The sequence below is a fragment of the Heliconius melpomene genome, unplaced genomic scaffold (assembly GCF_056956725.1).
Source record: "Heliconius melpomene rosina isolate 202511_hmr_F unplaced genomic scaffold, ASM5695672v1 Hmr00187, whole genome shotgun sequence".
Classification (NCBI taxonomy): Eukaryota; Metazoa; Arthropoda; class Insecta; order Lepidoptera; family Nymphalidae; genus Heliconius; species Heliconius melpomene.
The window spans coordinates 130,664-151,616 of NW_028181855.1; the positions used below are offsets into that span (position 1 = coordinate 130,664).

At 48.5% G+C, this 20,953-nt stretch overlaps 2 protein-coding genes across 2 annotated transcripts; both read left to right on the plus strand.

Moving 5' to 3' along the window:
* Positions 1–873: 873 nt before the first annotated feature.
* Positions 874–2,724, plus strand: LOC146526656 (uncharacterized). Its single transcript, XM_085206895.1, has one exon. It carries the CDS (start codon positions 874–876, stop codon positions 2,722–2,724), a length of 1,851 nt encoding a protein of 616 aa, XP_085063021.1.
* Positions 2,725–15,420: 12,696 nt separating this feature from the next.
* On the plus strand, positions 15,421–20,922 carry LOC146526657 (uncharacterized; the record flags this gene model as incomplete). The annotated part of the gene is made up of 1 exon (XM_085206896.1): positions 15,421–20,922. A coding segment is annotated over exon 1 (5,502 nt), but the record flags the coding sequence as incomplete, so codon positions are not given.
* Between the last annotated feature and the right edge of the window lie 31 nt (positions 20,923–20,953).

Genomic DNA, 20,953 nt, shown 5'->3' on the forward strand with positions numbered 1-20,953 from the left:
GCTTGGTCGGATGACCTCCTCGTGTGTTCACCCGCTGTTGGCCCTTTCTCGAATGCTTGTCGTTCGGGGGGGACGAACAGTGTTGCGGACCGGTGCACCCTGGGCGGCGAGTAATTGGTGCCTACAGGATTCGTCCTTGGGTAATGATTGCTCGCTGGCTAATAATCCGGCGTGGTTCTTCGCGTGTCCTCTGTCATGCAGAGGTCACAGTGTGAGGAACCGGAGGGCGTGCGTGGTGTGTACTCACCCTACCGCCACGCAGGTGCAGTGATGTGCCAGCGCCGAAAATATCGGAACTCCACTCTTGGTTGCGGTCATGTCTCGTAATCAGGAATGGAACTGAGGGCCTTGCCTTTACCGGCCGGGCTGCGAGGAAGAAAACCTCTATAAAAAATTACCCCAACCCAAGCGCCGAAGCAGCGCGAGGGGTTCATGGCTGATGGGGAGATCAGTCGCTACTGCTGGTCCCGCCAGGGTACCGGCCGACACCCTGGCGTAATAGGCTTATCCGAGTACAGGGGGCACTGCTCGGATGGACCGTTTTTCCCCCACACTCGTGGGAACAAAATGGAAAATGTTAAATTAAAAACCCAAAATGATGACGTAGGGAGGCCCGAGGAGGGCGGTGATCTGTTGTTGCCCGAGATGGGCGGAGTAGTAGTTGTGCCCGAGAAAGGCGTAGGGAGTACTTTGCTCGAAAGGGGCAAAAGTCCGGCACTTGTGCCAATATGAGGGGGGTTGAAGGATGCGCGAGTCGTGTTAGAGCGTCTGGACCATGAGGAGGTTGCCTCTATTATAAGAGATAGGTCCAGGTCGTCACTTTCGTCGCGAGGCCGTTTCTGTGCGGCTTCCGAGTCAGACGCCGATGGCGTGATGTCTGTTGGGTCGAACGGCTCCAATGCTATCGAGGGGGCTAAAGCGCAGTTCCGAAAGGACAGAAAGAGGCGCCATCACAGGAAGAGTAACTCTGAATCCTCGGATGCGGATGGGGAGACAGAGACAAGCCGAAAGCGAAGGTTGCTTCGGCCAGAGGGAGTCGTGGTCGTACCAAATATTCCTGATGAGAATATAGGGCTAGCTGCTGGAAAGAAGGCGCTAAACGATGCCAAGCGCGAGGAGCGCCGGCTGAGGGCGGAGGAGGAAGTTGCTGAAATCTCCGCGGCGATACAAACTAGAGCAAGTTCTAGGCTCTCGGATGTGCCCCTGGAACTTTGCGGTGAGGAGCACATGGTCTCCGACTTGCGTAGCCAAGTATCTGATAGCTTGGCTATAATCAATAGAGTCGCCTGCAAGTCAGGGAATCTGAAGGGCACATTTACTAGGGCCCTTAAAGACGCTGCCGGAGTTATCTCTTCTGCCGTTAATACTCTGGCAAAGAGGACGGCATCAGAGGAAGTGGATATCCTCAAGGCAACAAACTCGCGACTGCAGTCGGAGTTGGTGGAGTTGCGGAAGGAGTTTGCCCTTTTGAGAGCGGAGTTGGAGCGGTCTAGAGCATCGGACTTGCGACCCACTCCCACGGAGTCTATTGCTGTGGAGGACATAGTGGGCACTATGGTCTCCACCAGGCTGGAAGCCTTTAAAGATCGGCTACCACCGGAGAGAAATCTGCGACCTCCGCTAGCGGCGGACAAGCGCAAGGTGGATAGCCCAAAGCAGGCGCAAGTGGACCCTGTCGCATCCACTTTGATGGCGCCGGCTAATCCGGCACCAAAGGAGCAAAGGTCTAAAAAGGCCAAGAAGAAGAAAGGCCCGGTAAAGACCGCATCTACTGAGCCTCGACCTCTGCCACCCGCTCCGGCTGATATGTCCGAGGGCTGGACTGTAGTAGCCCGGAAGGGGGCCAAGAAGAGAAAGCCAGCTCCTAAGCCGAAAGCGCAAAAGGCTAAAGCGCAAAAGGAGCCAAAGTTGCGTCGTCCTAGATCGCAAGTTGTGACGATTAAGTTGCAGCCAGCCGTCGCCGACAAGATGTCGTATAGCGATGTCCTTACCCGGGTCAAGGAAAGTATAAAGTTGGAAGACCTGGGTATAGAGGACCTGAGATTCCGTGTTGCGTCTACTGGCGCTAGAATGCTAGAGTTGCCTGGCGCCAACACTGCTGAGAAGGCGGATGCGCTAGCTGAGAAGTTGCGTGGGGTTCTCAGCCCCGAAGAGGTCCAGGTGTCGAGGCCAGTGAAATGTGCGGAATTGAGGGTGTTTGGCCTCGATGACTCCGCCACTGCTGAGGACATGACGGCGGCAATAAGCCGAGTTTCCGGCTGTGCTGCGGGTAATATAAAAGTCGGAGAGATCCGACAGGACCGGGCCGGTCTAGGAACAGTATGGGTCCGATGTCCTGTCGGCGCAGCGCAGAAGATTAGCGGGGCGAGACTACTTGTTGGCTTCGTCTCTGCTGGAGTGAGGCTGTTGATGCCCCGTGCGCAACGTTGTTTCCGTTGCCACGAAGTGGGCCACATGGCTGCGAAGTGCAGTAGCCAGGTGGACCGCAGCAAACAGTGTTTCCAGTGTGGCCAGACCGGGCATCAGCAGAGATCGTGTTCGGCAGAGCCTCATTGTCCGGTGTGTGAGGCGGCGCAAACGCCCGCTAATCACATGTTGGGGAATGCTGCCTGTGGAAAGGCTAGCACCAATAACGGTGGAAAGCGCAGACGAGTGCCGGCAATATCGGCCAGGTCTAATATCCCAGCTGGGCCTGAGGAGGTGCAACACATGGAAGACCAATAATGGCTCTCCGCGTGTTGCATGCGAACATTAACCACTGTGCTAGGGCCCAGGACTTATTGGTCCAAAGCCTGGCGCAGTGGTCTATCCAGGTGGCGGTTGTTTCGGAGCCCTACAGCGTTCCCGACAGAGACAACTGGGTAGCCGACAACACCGGGGTGGTGACTATTATCACCCAGGTCGCCGCGGGCTCCCCGCCTTTCTCACGTGTAGAGAGAGGTGTGGGATGCGTCGCCGCACTTGTCGGCAACCTAGTTGTCGTAGACGTCTACTTTTCCCCCAATCGAACTCTCGCGGAGTTTGAAGAGTTCCTTATACGATTGGGGGAAATGGTAGAGCGATTTCGTCCGGCGGAGATGTTGGTGGCCGGCGATCTCAACGCGAAGTCCAGCGTGTGGGGCTTCGCAACGACGGATGTGCGTGGTGTGACGCTGTCGGAGTGGGTTGTTGCCACCGGTTTGTCTGTGCTCAACCGAGCGACCAAGAACACGTGTGTGCGAAGGCTGGGCGGATCCGTCGTGGACGTTTCGGTCGCGAGCCCGGCCCTAGCATGTCGTGTTCGGGGCTGGCGAGTGCTGGATGATGTGGAGACTCTCTCGGATCACCTCTACATCTTGTACGAGATCTCCATACATCCTGCGGTGCCACCAGCCCCCAGTCCAAACTCGCGAGAGTACGGACCGCGGTGGCAACTGGGTCGTCTCGACAGGGAGTTGTTGGAGGAGGCCGCGATAGTGAAATCCTGGCGGCCCCAGAGCTTGGCGTCTGCAGAAGACGCCGCATCCTGGGCGCAGGGGGCGCTGACGCGTATCTGTGACGCGTCAATGCCCCGTTCCGGGCGCCGCCCTCAACGGCGGCAAGTGTACTGGTGGTCGTGGGAGATCGCGCAACTGCGTAACACCTGCGTTGCGGCGAGACGCCAGTACAGCCACTATCGCAGACGGGTACAGAAGGTGCAGGAGGAGGAAGACCGACTGTACCGCGTCTATGTCGAGGCGAGAACGCAGCTGCAGGAGGAGATCGGTCGTGTGAAAGGCGAGTCGCACGACCGGTTGATCGCGGGGATAGACTTAGACCCGTACGGCACACCTTACCGAATGGTGCTCGGTAGGTTACGGGCTTGGGCACCACCACTGACGCAGACACTCCAACCGGACGTACTCTGAGGGGTTCTGTCGTCGCTATTCCCGCAGCGGGCCAGTTTTGCACCACCCAGTATGGCCCGCCCTGCAGCGCGTGAGGAGGAATAGGAGGACGACGAGGACAGCGTCACACCACCGGTGGAGGAGGAGGAGCTCGAAGAAGCTGTTCGCCGATCTCGGCTCAAGAGCACCGCCCCGGGCTTCGATGGCATTCCCGGCCGGGCGCTAACTCTGGCCCTCAACACCTTAGGGCCCAGAGTGCGAGGACTATTCACTGCCTGTCTGGCTCAAGCCATAATTCCACAGCGGTGGAAGACAGGCAGGTTAGTCCTCATCAAGAAGGAGGGTCGCCCGGCGGATTCAGCCTCCGCCTACAGGCCCATCGTGCTCTTGAGCGAGATCGCCAAGCTCCTTGAGCGTGTTGTAGCCAGGAGGCTACAACACCATTTGGAGGGGACAGGTCCGGACCTCTCGGACCACCAGTATGGCTTCCGTAGGGGGCGATCGACGGTGGATGCCATACTGGAGGTAAAGTCCTATGCGCAGGATGCGGTGGCCCGAGGCAATGGAGTCTTGGCGGTGTCTTTAGACATCGCCAACGCCTTCAACTCCCTGCCATGGCCCTGCATAAAGGAGGCACTGTTATACTATCGTGTGCCTCCATACCTGCGCCGCGTCATCGGGGCTTACCTGTCCGGTAGGTCTGTGACCTTTCCAGCTCCTGGAGGAGGTTGGAAGGAGTTCGTTGTGTCGGCCGGTGCTCCACAAGGATCGGTGCTGGGTCCGATCCTCTGGAACATCGGATACGACTGGGTGCTGCGGGGCGGCACCCTGAGGGGGATAAAGGTCCTCTGTTACGCCGATGACACGCTGGTCTTGGCGCAGCAGTGGACCTATCGAGAGGCGGCAGTCCTCGCGACTGCTGGAGTTGCGGAGGTAGTCGGCCGCATAAAGCGGCTGGGCTTGGAAGTCTCCCTCAACAAGTCCGAGGCAATCTACTTCCATGCTCCTCGAAAGGGCCCACCGGCAGATGCCCACATCGTCGTCGGTGGCGTCAAAATTGACGTTGCCCGGAGCATGAAGTACCTCGGACTTGTTCTGGATGGTCGGTGGAGTTTTCGGGGCCGCTTTACATCTTTGGCCCCGAAACTGTTGAAGACAGCGGCGGCACTGGCGCGCCTTTTGCCCAATGTGGATGGGCCGAGCGCCTCTAGCCGTCGGCTGTACACCGGAGTGGTCCGATCCGACCGGCACAACATCACTCTGCTGCGACGTGCGCAGAGGGTGATGGCCATCCGGGCGATACGGGGGTACCGGACCATCTCCGGTGAAGTGGCGTGCGTGCTGGCTGGAGTCATACCGTGGGACCTGGATGCTCTTTCTCTGGCGTCGGTCTATTGCCGGCGTCGAGGCCTAGCGTCCGGGGAACCGGCAAGCCAAGCACGCACTGAGGAGGCGCGGGTAGCCGCGGTTGAAATGTGGGACACTCGGCTGGCAAATCCATCTGCCGGCCTGAGGAAGATCGAGGCTGTTCGTCCAGTGTTCCGCCAGTGGTTAGCGCGGCGTCACGGCGTCCTAACCTTCCGCACGACACAGGTGCTCACGGGGCATGGCTGCTTCGGGGGTTACCTGTGTCGGATCGCCGGGAGGGAGCCCGACGCTCGCTGCCACCACTGCGACGACTGCCTCGACGAGACGGCCCAGCACACGTTGGAGGTGTGCTCAGCCTGGGCGTCTCAACGTCGCGCTTTGCGCGACGTCATAGGGGACGACCTTTCCCTGCCGGCCGTGGTCAAGGCTATGGCCGGCAGCGAGACGTCGTGGGATGCGGTCTCATCCTTCTGCGAGGCAGTGGTGCTCGAGAAGGAGTCGGCGGAACGGACGAGGGAGGCTTTTGCCGAAGTCGCCATCCGCCGTAAGAGACCGGGTCGCCGGAGGGCGGCACACGATCGCCGCCTTCCGCCCTAATGTGCCAGAGGGCGGTCAGCCTGGGGAAGCTGGCCGCCTACCAACCTGGCCCGAGTAGGCGCGCGCAGGTTGCTCCCGCGCGCTACTCCGAGCAGGCCGTTTTCGCCACTTACCGCCCGCACCTTCACCTTCCAACTTCGGGTTGTACACCACCTTGAAGGCCCCTCGGAGCCCGAACGATCGACACCAGTTTCAACTGAATCCGAGCGGGGAAAAGTGAAAAAATCGGTTTTCGCCACTTACCGCCCGCACCTTCACCTTCCAACTTCGGGTTGTATACCACCTTGAAGGCCCCTCGGAGCCCGAACGATCGACACCAGTTTCAACTGAATCCGAGCGGGGAAAACTGAAAAAATCGGTTTTCGCCACTTACCGCCCGCACCTTCCCGCGCATTCCCGCGGGTTGTATACCAACTTGAAGGCCCCTCGGAGCCCGAACGATCGACACCAGTTTCAACTGAATCCGAGCGGGGAAAAGTGAAAAAATCGGTTTTCGCCACTTACCGCCCGCACCTTCACCTTCCAACTTCGGGTTGTATACCACCTTGAAGGCCCCTCGGAGTCCGAACGATCGACACCAGTTTCAACTGAATCCGAGCGGGGAAAAGTGAAAAAATCGGTTTTCGCCACTTACCGCCCGCACCTTCACCTTCCAACTTCGGGTTGTATACCACCTTGAAGGCCCCTCGGAGCCCGAACGATCGACACCAGTTTCAACTGAATCCGAGCGGGGAAAACTGAAAAAAATCGGTTTTCGCCACTAACCGCCGGCACCTTCCCGCGCATTCCCGCGGGTTGTATACCACCTTGAAGGCCCCTCGAAGCCCGAACGATCGACACCAGTTTCAACTGAATCCGAGCGGGGAAAACTGAAAAAATCGGTTTTCGCCACTTACCGCCCGCACCTTCCCGCGCATTCCCGCGGGTTGTATACCACCTTGAAGGCCCCTCGGAGCCCGAACGATCGACACCAGTTTCAACTGAATCCGAGCGGGGAAAACTGAAAAAATCGGTTTTTTCCACTTACCGCCCGCACCTTCCCGCGCATTCCCGCGGGTTGTATACCACCTTGAAGGCCCCTCGGAGCCCGAACGATCGACACCAGTTTCAACTGAATCCGAGCGGGGAAAACTGAAAAAATCGGTTTTCGCCACTTACCGCCCGCACCTTCTCGCGCATTCCCGCGGGTTGTATACCACCTTGAAGGCCCCTCGGAGCCCGAACGATCGACACCAGTTTCAACTGAATCCGAGCGGGGAAAAGTGAAAAAATCGGTTTTCGCCACTTACCGCCCGCACCTTCACCTTCCAACTTCGGGTTGTATACCACCTTGAAGGCCCCTCGAAGCCCGAACGATCGACACCAGTTTCAACTGAATCCGAGCGGGGAAAACTGAAAAAATCGGTTTTCGCCACTTACCGCCCGCACCTTCTCGCGCATTCCCGCGGGTTGTATACCACCTTGAAGGCCCCTCGGAGCCCGAACGATCGACACCAGTTTCAACTGAATCCGAGCGGGGAAAAGTGAAAAAATCGGTTTTCGCCACTTACCGCCCGCACCTTCACCTTCCAACTTCGGGTTGTATACCACCTTGAAGGCCCCTCGGAGCCCGAACGATCGACACCAGTTTCAACTGAATCCGAGCGGGGAAAACTGAAAAAATCGGTTTTTTCCACTTACCGCCCGCACCTTCCCGCGCATTCCCGCGGGTTGTATACCACCTTGAAGGCCCCTCGGAGCCCGAACGATCGACACCAGTTTCAACTGAATCCGAGCGGGGAAAACTGAAAAAATCGGTTTTCGCCACTTACCGCCCGCACCTTCTCGCGCATTCCCGCGGGTTGTATACCACCTTGAAGGCCCCTCGGAGCCCGAACGATCGACACCAGTTTCAACTGAATCCGAGCGGGGAAAAGTGAAAAAATCGGTTTTCGCCACTTACCGCCCGCACCTTCACCTTCCAACTTCGGGTTGTATACCACCTTGAAGGCCCCTCGAAGCCCGAACGATCGACACCAGTTTCAACTGAATCCGAGCGGGGAAAACTGAAAAAATCGGTTTTCGCCACTTACCGCCCGCACCTTCTCGCGCATTCCCGCGGGTTGTATACCACCTTGAAGGCCCCTCGGAGCCCGAACGATCGACACCAGTTTCAACTGAATCCGAGCGGGGAAAAGTGAAAAAATCGGTTTTCGCCACTTACCGCCCGCACCTTCACCTTCCAACTTCGGGTTGTATACCACCTTGAAGGCCCCTCGGAGCCCGAACGATCGACACCAGTTTCAACTGAATCCGAGCGGGGAAAACTGAAAAAATCGGTTTTTTCCACTTACCGCCCGCACCTTCCCGCGCATTCCCGCGGGTTGTATACCACCTTGAAGGCCCCTCGGAGCCCGAACGATCGACACCAGTTTCAACTGAATCCGAGCGGGGAAAACTGAAAAAAATCGGTTTTCGCCACTAACCGCCGGCACCTTCCCGCGCATTCCCGCGGGTTGTATACCACCTTGAAGGCCCCTCGAAGCCCGAACGATCGACACCAGTTTCAACTGAATCCGAGCGGGGAAAACTGAAAAAATCGGTTTTCGCCACTTACCGCCCGCACCTTCCCGCGCATTCCCGCGGGTTGTATACCACCTTGAAGGCCCCTCGGAGCCCGAACGATCGACACCAGTTTCAACTGAATCCGAGCGGGGAAAACTGAAAAAATCGGTTTTTTCCACTTACCGCCCGCACCTTCCCGCGCATTCCCGCGGGTTGTATACCACCTTGAAGGCCCCTCGGAGCCCGAACGATCGACACCAGTTTCAACTGAATCCGAGCGGGGAAAACTGAAAAAATCGGTTTTCGCCACTTACCGCCCGCACCTTCCCGCGCATTCCCGCGGGTTGTATACCACCTTGAAGGCCCCTCGGAGCCCGAACGATCGACACCAGTTTCAACTGAATCCGAGCGGGGAAAACTGAAAAAATCGGTTTTTTCCACTTACCGCCCGCACCTTCCCGCGTATTCCCTCGGGTTGTATACCACCTTGAAGGCCTCTCGGAGCCCGAACGATCGACACCAGTATCAACTGAATCCGAGCGGGGAAAACTGAAAAAATCGGTTTTCGCCACTAACCGCCCGCACCTTCCCGCGCATTCCCGCGGGTTGTATACCACCTTGAAGGCCCCTCGGAGCCCGAACGATCGACACCAGTTTCAACTGAATCCGAGCGGGGAAAACTGAAAAAATCGGTTTTCGCCACTAACCGCCGGCACCTTCCCGCGCATTCCCGCGGGTTGTATACCACCTTGAAGGCCCCTCGAAGCCCGAACGATCGACACCAGTTTCAACTGAATTTAACTGAATTGAATAGAAAATATATTAATCATAAATTTTCTCTAATTAATAAAGCTGAAATTAATCAACCAATGTTATTAATTGAAGAAAAAGCTATTAATTTACGTAAAGAAGTTTGATTAAATCTTCCTACAGCTCCAATTATTACATTAAAAATTATAATAAAAATTAAAAAAATAAAATTTATATTATAAGATAATAAAATTATTGGTGAAATGTTTTGTCATGTTATTAAAATAAATCTATTAAATCATGATAATCCTTCTATAATATTAGGAAATCAAAAATGAAAAGGAACAGAACCTATTTTTATTAATATTGCAGAATTTATAATAATTGATAATAAATCATTAATAAATATTTTTATAAGAAATAAATTCAATAGGATAGAAAATAAAAAATTAATTGATGCAATAGATTGAGTTAAAAAATATTTTAAGGAAGCTTCTGAATTTAATAGATTATTGGGGGAAGAGATTAAGGGGATAAATTTAAGTAAATTAATTTCTAAGCCAATTCAGCATCCTAATCATGAATTTGATGAAATAGAAATTATAGTTCTGAAAAATAAAATAAATAAGAAAAATATTTTATTGGAATTATTAATTAATAAAATAAAAAATAAGAATAAAATATTCTAAAGATGAATTTAAATTCATGATAAAAAAATTATATTTTAGTGTAAAATGCACAATAATTTTTGTCTCGTGTGTGTCTCACTGTCGTGTGTGTTCTCTGTCATGCAGAGGTCACAGTGTGAGGAACCGGAGGGCGTGGTGTGTACTCACCCTACCGCCACGCAGGTGCAGTGATGTGATAGGAGCTGTATTTGCTATTTTAGGGGGTTTTGTTCATTGATATTCTCTATTTACTGGATTATTATTAAATCCTTATTTATTAAAAATTCTATTTATTTCCATATTTATTGGTGTTAATTTAACATTTTTTCCTCAACATTTTTTAGGATTAGCTGGTATACCCCGTCGTTATTCTGATTACCCAGATAATTTTATATCATGAAACTATGAAAAAATGCTCAGAAAAAAGAAATGAAGAAAAAGATTTCAGAAATAATAAATAAAATGAATGAATGAAAAACTTAAGCCCACGTAAGTTGTGGAAATTTCTGGAATCGCTAGGCATTGGCCGGCAACGTAAGGATTTGAATTGCAATCTAGACGTTGATGCCTTGAATAAACACTTTGCCTCGATAACATCTATGGACAACACAATTAAAGCAAATACATTGAATTATATCAACTCCTTGCCGTCTCCCACAATCGTTCCTTTTAACTTTGCTTCTATAACCTCATCCCAGGTAAGAAACAGTATCCTAGCCATCAAATCTGATGCTTCTGGTTATGATGGCATCAACCGCATTTGCCCTTGAAAGTCTTAGTTCCAGTCATTACCCATATTTTAAATTTTTCTATTTCCCATAACACTTTTCCCAGTTTGTGGCGCATTGCCCGCGTTATCCCCATACCCAAAACCAAAGATCCAAAATCCTTCTCTCACTACCGTCCTATCTCCATCCTTCCTTTCTTGTCAAAGGTCTTGGAACGTATTGTTTTTCAGCAACTAAATCAATATCTATTTGACAACCATATATTATCCGAGTTCCAGTCTGGATTCCGTAACGGGCATAGCACAGTCACTACTTTGATTAAAGTTTGTGACGATATCAGACTTAGCATGGACAAACAAAATCTTACAGTCATTGCTTTGCTGGACTTTAGCAACGCCTTTAATTCTGTTGATACTGATCTCTTGGTTGCTCCTCTATTCTATCCTGTACAACTCTCTCTCTCCCTCCTACTTAAAAGATCGATTTTGTTTCCTAGGTGCCGATTCACTTCTTCACCTCCACCTTAGATCCCGTTGTGATAATCTCCTTAAATTACCAACTTCCCATACCCTATTTTATTCTAAGTCTTTTACTATGAAATCTGCAATTCTTTGGAATGAACTTCCTACAGAAGTTCGTCATTCCAAATGTCTATACAGTTTTAAAAATCGCCTGAAAGAGTACTTATTTAATTTAGTATAATAGTTTATATTTATTTATTTTTTTTAATATTATGTGTCGGAGACTAAGGTGATTGGGACCGGAGCTTGTTCCGATCCCACTTCTGATGTAGACAGATATGACCGACATCGTACTTCTAATTCGGGCGTGGTAATTATAAGAAATGTTATCTTACTCTTGACGTGAAGCTTGGAGCAGTGCCGTGGACTTGTGACCACAACTGTAGGCTTAAGGGATCCCTTTACAGTACTAACACTCGCCTTTCACTGCTCCAGCCCAGTATAATTGCAAATAGGTCTTAACCACATTTGTAATTGAAGTAGTCGAGGTTGGCCAGCGGTGGAGCACGAGTAGTGCACCGAGCCGTGGTAGAGCCTCGACTGAGCGTACGTCCGTGCGGTTGGTTTTATGTGATTGTCATCGATCGGTGTGACGTCAGAGTGACAGGCAACACCATCTGGTTTTGACAACTGGCAACTTAAATAATCTGCTTCCCTGATACGGCCAATCCTGACATGCGCGCGTCCTCGAGCGCTTTTGCCTTCAATAGTGCTCGATTTAGCCTGCCTAAGAATAATAATCCAACCATACCACTCCTACTGAGATCACTACTACTTTATTACTACTCGTCCAATCCTGACAAATTAACCTAACACTATCAAATTGGACCTAATCTAACCTGAAAAGTGGTATACAACCCGCGGGAATGTGCGGGAAGGTGCCGGCGGTAAGTGACGAAAACACATTTTTTCAGTTTTCCCCGCTCGGATTCAGTTGAAACTGGTGTCGATCGTTCGGGCTCCGAGGGGCCTTCAAAGTGGTATACAACCCGAAGTTGGAAGGTGAAGGTGGGGGCGGTAAGTGGCGAAAACCGATTTTTTCACTTTTCCCCGCTCGGATTCAGTTGAAACTGGTGTCGATCGTTCGGGCTCCGAGGGGCCTTCAAGGTGGTATACAACCCGCGGGAATGCGCGGGAAGGTGCCGGCGGTTAGTGGCGAAAACCGATTTTTTCAGTTTTCCCCGCTCGGATTCAGTTGAAACTGGTGTCGATCGTTCGGGCTCCGAGGGGCCTTCAAGGTGGTATACAACCCGAAGTTGGAAGGTGAAGGTGCGGGCGGTAAGTGGCGAAAACCGATTTTTTCAGTTTTCCCCGCTCGGATTCAGTTGATACTGGTGTCGATCGTTCGGGCTTCGAGGGGCCTTCAAGGTGGTATACAACCCGCGGGAATGCGCGGGAAGGTGCCGGCGGTTAGTGGCGAAAACCGATTTTTTCAGTTTTCCCCGCTCGGATTCAGTTGAAACTGGTGTCGATCGTTCGGGCTCCGAGGGGCCTTCAAGGTGGTATACAACCCGAAGTTGGGAGGTGAAGGTGCGGGCGGTAAGTGGCGAAAACCGATTTTTTCACTTTTCCCCGCTCGGATTCAGTTGAAACTGGTGTCGATCGTTCGGGCTTCGAGGGGCCTTCAAGGTGGTATACAACCCGCGGGAATGCGCGGGAAGGTGCGGGCGGTAAGTGGAAAAAACCGATTTTTTCAGTTTTCCCCGCTCGGATTCAGTTGAAACTGGTGTCGATCGTTCGGGCTCCGAGGGGCCTTCAAGGTGGTATACAACCCGAAGTTGGGAGGTGAAGGTGCGGGCGGTAAGTGGCGAAAACCGATTTTTTCACTTTTCCCCGCTCGGATTCAGTTGAAACTGGTGTCGATCGTTCGGGCTCCGAGGGGCCTTCAAGGTGGTATACAACCGGGGTAATGCGCGGGAAGGTGCGGGCGGTAAGTGGAAAAAACCGATTTTTTCAGTTTTCCCCGCTCGGATTCAGTTGATACTGGTGTCGATCGTTCGGGCTTCGAGGGGCCTTCAAGGTGGTATACAACCCGCGGGAATGCGCGGGAAGGTGCCGGCGGTTAGTGGCGAAAACCGATTTTTTCAGTTTTCCCCGCTCGGATTCAGTTGAAACTGGTGTCGATCGTTCGGGCTCCGAGGGGCCTTCAAGGTGGTATACAACCCGCGGGAATGCGCGGGAAGGTGCGGGCGGTAAGTGGAAAAAACCGATTTTTTCAGTTTTCCCCGCTCGGATTCAGTTGAAACTGGTGTCGATCGTTCGGGCTCCGAGGGGCCTTCAAGTTGGTATACAACCCGCGGGTATGCGCGGGAAGGTGCGGGCGGTAAGTGGCGAAAACCGATTTTTTCAGTTTTCCCCGCTCGGATTCAGTTGAAACTGGTGTCGATCGTTCGGGCTCCGAGGGGCCTTCAAGGTGGTATACAACCCACGGGAATGCGCGGGAAGGTGCCGGCGGTTAGTGGCGAAAACCGATTTTTTTCAGTTTTCCCCGCTCGGATTCAGTTGAAACTGGTGTCGATCGTTCGGGCTCCGAGGGGCCTTCAAGGTGGTATACAACCCGAAGTTGGAAGGTGAAGCTGCGGGCGGTAAGTGGCGAAAACCGATTTTTTCACTTTTCCCCGCTCGGATTCAGTTGAAACTGGTGTCGATCGTTCGGGCTTCGAGGGGCCTTCAAGGTGGTATACAACCCGCGGGAATGTGCGAGAAGGTGCCGGCGGTAAGTGACGAAAACCTATTTTTTCAGTTTTCCCCGCTCGGATTCAGTTGAAACTGGTGTCGATCGTTCGGGCTCCGAGGGGCCTTCAAGGTGGTATACAACCCGCGGGAATGCGCGGGAAGGTGCCGGCGGTAAGTGACGAAAACCTATTTTTTCAGTTTTCCCCGCTCGGATTCAGTTGAAACTGGTGTCGATCGTTCGGGCTTCGAGGGGTTTTCAAGGTGGTATACAACCCGCGGGAATGTGCGAGAAGGTGCCGGCGGTAAGTGACGAAAACCTATTTTTTCAGTTTTCCCCGCTCGGATTCAGTTGAAACTGGTGTCGATCGTTCGGGCTCCGAGGGGCCTTCAAGGTGGTATACAACCCGCGGGAATGCGCGGGAAGGTGCCGGCGGTAAGTGACGAAAACCTATTTTTTCAGTTTTCCCCGCTCGGATTCAGTTGAAACTGGTGTCGATCGTTCGGACTCCGAGGGGCCTTCAAGGTGGTATACAACCCGAAGTTGGAAGGTGAAGGTGCGGGCGGTAAGTGGCGAAAACCGATTTTTTCACTTTTCCCCGCTCGGATTCAGTTGAAACTGGTGTCGATCGTTCGGGCTTCGAGGGGCCTTCAAGGTGGTATACAACCCGCGGGAATGTGCGAGAAGGTGCCGGCGGTAAGTGACGAAAACCTATTTTTTCAGTTTTCCCCGCTCGGATTCAGTTGAAACTGGTGTCGATCGTTCGGGCTCCGAGGGGCCTTCAAGGTGGTATACAACCCGCGGGAATGCGCGGGAAGGTGCCGGCGGTAAGTGACGAAAACCTATTTTTTCAGTTTTCCCCGCTCGGATTCAGTTGAAACTGGTGTCGATCGTTCGGGCTCCGAGGGGCCTTCAAGGTGGTATACAACCCGCGGGAATGCGCGGGAAGGTGCCGGCGGTAAGTGACGAAAACCTATTTTTTCAGTTTTCCCCGCTCGGATTTAGTTGAAACTGGTGTCGATCGTTCGGGCTCCGAGGGGCCTTCAAGGTGGTATACAACCCGCGGGAATGCGCGGGAAGGTGCGGGCGGTAAGTGGAAAAAACCGATTTTTTCAGTTTTCCCCGCTCGGATTCAGTTGAAAATGGTGTCGATCGTTCGGGCTTCGAGGGGCCTTCAAGGTGGTATACAACCCGCGGGAATGCGCGGGAAGGTGCCGGCGGTTAGTGGCGAAAACCAATTTTGTACGGTTCACGTACAGATTTTTATATAGCTGACGACGCGACCTGGTTTTGGACGCATTAGAACAAAATATATTTAAATTAATAGTCGTATAATTAACATCGCAGTTGACGGGCGGCTCTCACCGCGGATTGGCATCCAACTTAAACTTTGTAACTTAAGTAATAAACGATTTACTCGCTAATCCTGTGGTTTATATCTCAACTCAACTATACTACGAGCCATACATAAATTTGGTCCTTCGAGTTACAAGATCTCGGAATTTGGTCCTTCAAGCTTCAAAATCGCGAAATTAATCCTTCGAGCTTATAAAATTTGGTGAAAAGGAGACCTTCGTGAAATCAAGATCTGCGGGAAAATTTCGGGATTAAACTGAACTAACTACACTGTGATGAAACAGTTCTACGGTATCAACAACAAACTTAACTTAATACTTTATAACTTATCTACAACTGCAAATAACAATGGCTCAGAACGTCCAGGACATCATTAGCCGCCAAGAAATTATTTTTGGAGAACTGAAGCAAATAAACAACAACTATAAGAAAGATAGTGCAAGCAGGAAGACTTTGGCTTACTTAGAAGATCGTCTTTCTCGTCTGAACTCAAACTGGGAGAAATTTGTATACAATCATCAGCTACTGGAAAAAAGTGAAACAACGGATATTCAATACTTCAACGATGATGTTTTCAACAAAACGAAGAGGATGTACGAAGATATTTTGCAAGACATACTGAAGAGAAAGTCGGAGCTACCATCGGCATCTACAAGTAAGGTTCAAAATACTCCTTCGGCGTCACCTGAAAAGAGCAAAGAGAGCAAGTCGAAATTTTATTTCGAAGATATTAAATTTCACGCATCTCCGCGGGAAACCAACGAGTCAACTGAAAAACAACAAGATCTTTTACGGCAACAATTCTGTAACTTTCGAGCTTTCGAGCGGACTGTGGGGAAAATTAACTGTGATGCAATGAGGGAAAAATGGGAACTCGAAGATAACTTAAACATATTGAAAATAAAATGGGATCAAATCGAAAAAACTAACTGGGAGCTCGACTATATATCAAGGGATGAAGATTCAACTTACAGAGAAAAATATGAAAATATAGAAAATATATACGATAATCTACGTAAGAAGCTGCAAAATAATATCTGGAACAACTCACACTACGAAAGGGCTACACCGAAAATTATTATACCGGATTTTTATGGTAACTATAACCAGTGGTTAACATTTAAAGATCTTTACGTCGAAAGCGTGCATAACAATCCCATGTTGTCTAATGCTCAAAAAATGCAACATCTTAAAACTAAACTCAAGGGCGAAGCGGAGAAACTAGTTCAACATCTCGGGATCAGTGCTGAAAACTACACATCTTGCTGGGAGATTCTTACTCATCGCTATGACAACAAAAAGCTTTTATTTACATCTTACATAAATACATTATTGAACCAAAATTCAATACAAGAAGCAAGCGCGGCCAGCATAAGAAAATTACATGACGTCATGCTAGAATGTTTAAACGGGCTTAGTAATATTGGTTTGGATATAACCAATTGGGATCCGATTATTGTTCATTTATTGATGCAAAAGCTGGACAAATCAACCTACAACGAATACATCAAAGACCTCAAGAAACCGAGAGATTTTCCAAATTTAGAAGAATTTACAAACTTTTTAGAATCGAAATTTATGGCTTTGGAAGCATTACAAGGAAGTAATCATCAAAAATCATCGTCAAATAAATATACACCGCCAAATAAATACTTCAGTAATATATCAACAAATCGCAATAATAATTATAAATATCATACGCCGAGGTCATCGTACTTTAATAAGTTTCAAAAGACGGCAAATACACACTTCGCCACAACAAAAATCTGCCCGCTTTGCAAAAGAAACCATGTGTTGATGAACTGTGACAAATTTCTTGCAATGAATGGAAATGCACGCAAAAACACAGTAAGCAATTTACGTGTTTGTCCGAATTGTTTGTACAGTCATGGAGAACAGCGATGTTTTTCGCAAAAAAGGTGCAAAAAATGTGATATGTCACATCATACTCTCATGCATGATGTGGAACCTCAGCAACCTAGCAGCAGCGAGCACCGAATAAATAAATCACTATCGACTTCATCTACATCACATGCTGTGAACAATATTACTAATGAGGAAAAAGAAGTTTTGTTAGCGACTGTACTTTTAAAAGTGAAGACGATCGATGGAAATTATATCAACATAAGAGGTTTACTTGATCAAGGTTCACAAGTTAGCCTTATTACGGAGCATGCCGCACAACTTCTCAGATTACCGCGGCGAAAAATGAGCGCTGTCGTGTCAGGTATCGGGTCATTGTCCGGTAATTGCAAAGGTTCTATTAACTTAGAATGCAAATCGATTAATTCGGAATACGAATTCAACATACAAACGTTAATTATGAAAAAACTTATAAACAAGCTACCAACTTCATCTTTTTCAATAGAAAATTGGAATTATATACAAAACTTAAAACTAGCCGATCCACATTTCAATATGTCGGGCCAGATCGACTTACTGTTAGGTGCCGACATATATTCAGAACTTTTATTAAATGGAGTCATACGGGGGGACAAGGATTTCCCTGTGGCTCAACAAACTAAAGTGGGTTGGATTTTATGTGGAAATGTAAAGACTTTTAACTGTTGTGTGACACTTAATGACCTTGAGAATATGTCACGTTTTTGGGAAACTGAAGAAATCACTCATTCAACTACTTTAACAAACGAAGAGCAATACTGTGAAGAATTTTACAACTCAACTACTAGAAGATTGGACGACGGAAAATACGTGGTTCAGATGCCTATGAAACTAACTAATGACACGTGTTTAGGAGCTACAAGGCCACAGGCTCAAGCGCAATTTTTACAACTCGAAAGAAAAATGATGAGGAATTCCGACTTATCTAAGGAATATAAACACTTTATGAACGATTACATTGCACTGGGTCATATGAAACCTATAACTGAAGAAACGAGGAGTAAGAGTCAAGTCTACTTACCTCACCACGGCGTGCTGAGGGCGGAGTCCACCACTACAAAATTAAGGGTAGTTTTTAACGCATCGTATAAAACGAAGAATAACAGCAGCCTCAACGATTTAATGTACTCCGGTCCTAACTTACAAAAATATATGTTCACCCTACTTATTAATTGGAGAACTTTTAAATATGTTTTTACGGCGGACATAGAAAAAATGTATCGTAATATTTGGATAGAGGAACAACAACAAAATTTACAAACTATAATTTGGAGATCTTCCCCAGAACAGCCTCTCCAGGAGTGGCAATTATGCACTGTAACCTATGGAATGAAAAGTGCACCCTACTTAGCAATGCGAACTTTACATCAGCTGGCAGTAGACGAGAAAGATAGTTATCCGGAGGCTGTAAAAATTTTACAAAACTATTTTTATATGGATGACTTGGTCTATGGACACAATAATATGGAAGAGGCGAAGCAACTGATTTTTAACTTAATTAAATTATTGAAAAAAGGAGGATTTAACTTAAGAAAATGGAAAAGCAATGAAAAAACTATATTGGAAGATTTGCGAGATGACCAAAGCATAGAAAATAACTTTAACTTTAACCCAGAACAAAGCTCAAACACAAAAATGTTAGGTATGAACTGGAATCGAACTCACGATACTTTTACCTACAGCTGGAGTTTACCTCAAAAGAAAAACCTTACGAAGCGTATTTTATTAAGTGAGATAAGCAAGCTTTACGACCCTCTTGGTTTTTTGTCACCGGTAACTATAAAAGCAAAATTACTGTTTCAAAAAATCTGGATCAGTAAAATCGACTGGGATGGACCTCTACCCTCTGAACTAACTATGGAGTGGGAGACAATAAAAAGAGACCTCCCATCAATAAGTGAAATTTCTATACCGAGAGGGTTGCAATGTGCAAATAGAAATCTCGAAATTTTGGGTTTTTGCGACGCCAGCGAAAAGGCGTACGCGTGCGTCATATATGGTCGAGTGAAACTTATAAATGATACCTACGCTATTACCATAATTACTGCGAAAACAAAAGTCGCGCCGCTTAATAAGAAAATATCGTTACCGAGAATGGAGCTTTGTGGAGCTTTATTACTAGCCAAGCTTATAGATAAGGTCAAGAAGACGCTATTCGATCATCAACTAGAAATACATTGTTGGAGCGATTCAAAGGTTGTATTAGCGTGGCTACAAGGAGATATTAACAGATGGGAGCGATATATTGCAAACAGAGTGTCCGAAATAAATAATATAATATCACCTAATCGATGGACTTATGTGAAATCGGAAGAAAATCCTGCTGACTGTGCCACTCGAGGGCTGTACCCAACACAACTTCAGAAATTCAATCTTTGGTGGGAAGGGCCAGCCTGGTTAAAAACATATAGTATAAAAAATTGTCAAGACATGACCTACTTAACAAACAATGGCCAATATTCAACAAAATGCTGCGTGGTGATTTACAAAACATGTGAAATCGTAAACATTATATTACACAAATATAGCAGCTACAAGCGCGTAATTCGAGTACTGGGCTGGATAATACGAATAATAAATATTCATATTCGCAAGAAGTCAATAAACTTTAATTATAACTTAGCCGACTGTGACAAAAATAAAAATAGGATTATGTGTTTAACTGCAACAGAAATTATTGAAGCGGAGGAGATAATTATTAAAAATGTGCAACGGGAATATTTTGGAGAAGAAATTGAACACTTGGAGAAGAATAGAATAATACCGTCGAAAAGTAACTTATTGAAGTTGACTCCATTTCTCGATGCAAAGGGGTTATTACGCGTCAAAGGGCGCCTTATCAACGCATATTTACCTCCTGAAACAAAGCATCCAATTATTCTTCCCTCTACAGGAAGATTAACGGAGATTATTATCCAGGAGGCACATCACAATACTCTTCATGGCGGCGCTCGGCTAACTTTAGCTTATATACGTCTTAAATACTGGATTATTGGGGGTAACAGGACAGTAAAGAAAGAATTACGTCAGTGCGTAAGATGTCATCGTTTCAAAACCCATCGGAACGAACAAATTATGGGAGACTTGCCGAAAGAGAGAGTAATTCCAACGAGACCTTTTACAAACACTGGTGTAGATTTCACCGGGCACGTAGATGTGAAGATTAACAAAGGAAGAGGAGTCAAAACATGCAAAGCCTACATAGCTATCTTTATTTGCATGGTTACAAAAGCTGTGCATCTTGAATTAGTTTCGGATTTAACTACGCAAGCATTTCTCGCCGCCTTCAAAAGAATGTGTGCACGCAGGGGTACACCAAAACAGATGTACTCAGACAATGGTACAAATTTTGTAGGAGCTGCTAAACTACTTCAAGAAAAATTTGATCGAACCTACACTTTCCGTTCATCTGAATTTTATGATGAAATGAGTAACATGAAGATTCAATGGCATTTTAACGCACCTTTTTGGCCAACAGCTGGTGGCCTTTGGGAAGCTGCCGTTAAATCAATGAAATATCATTTAAAACGAGTTCTAGGAGAGCAGAAGCTGACTTATGAACAATTTTATACCTTACTAACTCAAATTGAGGCCTGTTTAAATTCACGCCCGCTTTGTCCATTAACGGAAGACGTGGAAGACCTGGAATATCTCACTCCGGGTCATTTTCTCATCGGTGGTTCCTTATTATCTCCACCACATGAAGAAGAAAACCTTAATCAAATTGACTTAAGAAATAGATGGAGATTGATAGAACAAATGAACTTACACATATGGAAACGCTGGTCAAATGAATATATACATCAACTGCAAGTAAGGAGCAAGTGGAAACAAACTAGAGAAAATTTAGAGAAAGGAAATCTGGTGCTGGTGAAGGATGAACACGTACCTCCTGGAAGATGGGCCATGGGAAGAGTTATAGAGCTACATAAAGGCGCTGACGACAGGGTCCGAGTAGTCACCATTAAAACAAAAAAGG

Coding starts and splice junctions, on each gene's coding strand:
- LOC146526656 (XM_085206895.1), top strand. CDS start 874: ATGTCTGTTGGGTCGAACGGCTCCAATGCTATCGAGGGGGCTAAAGCG.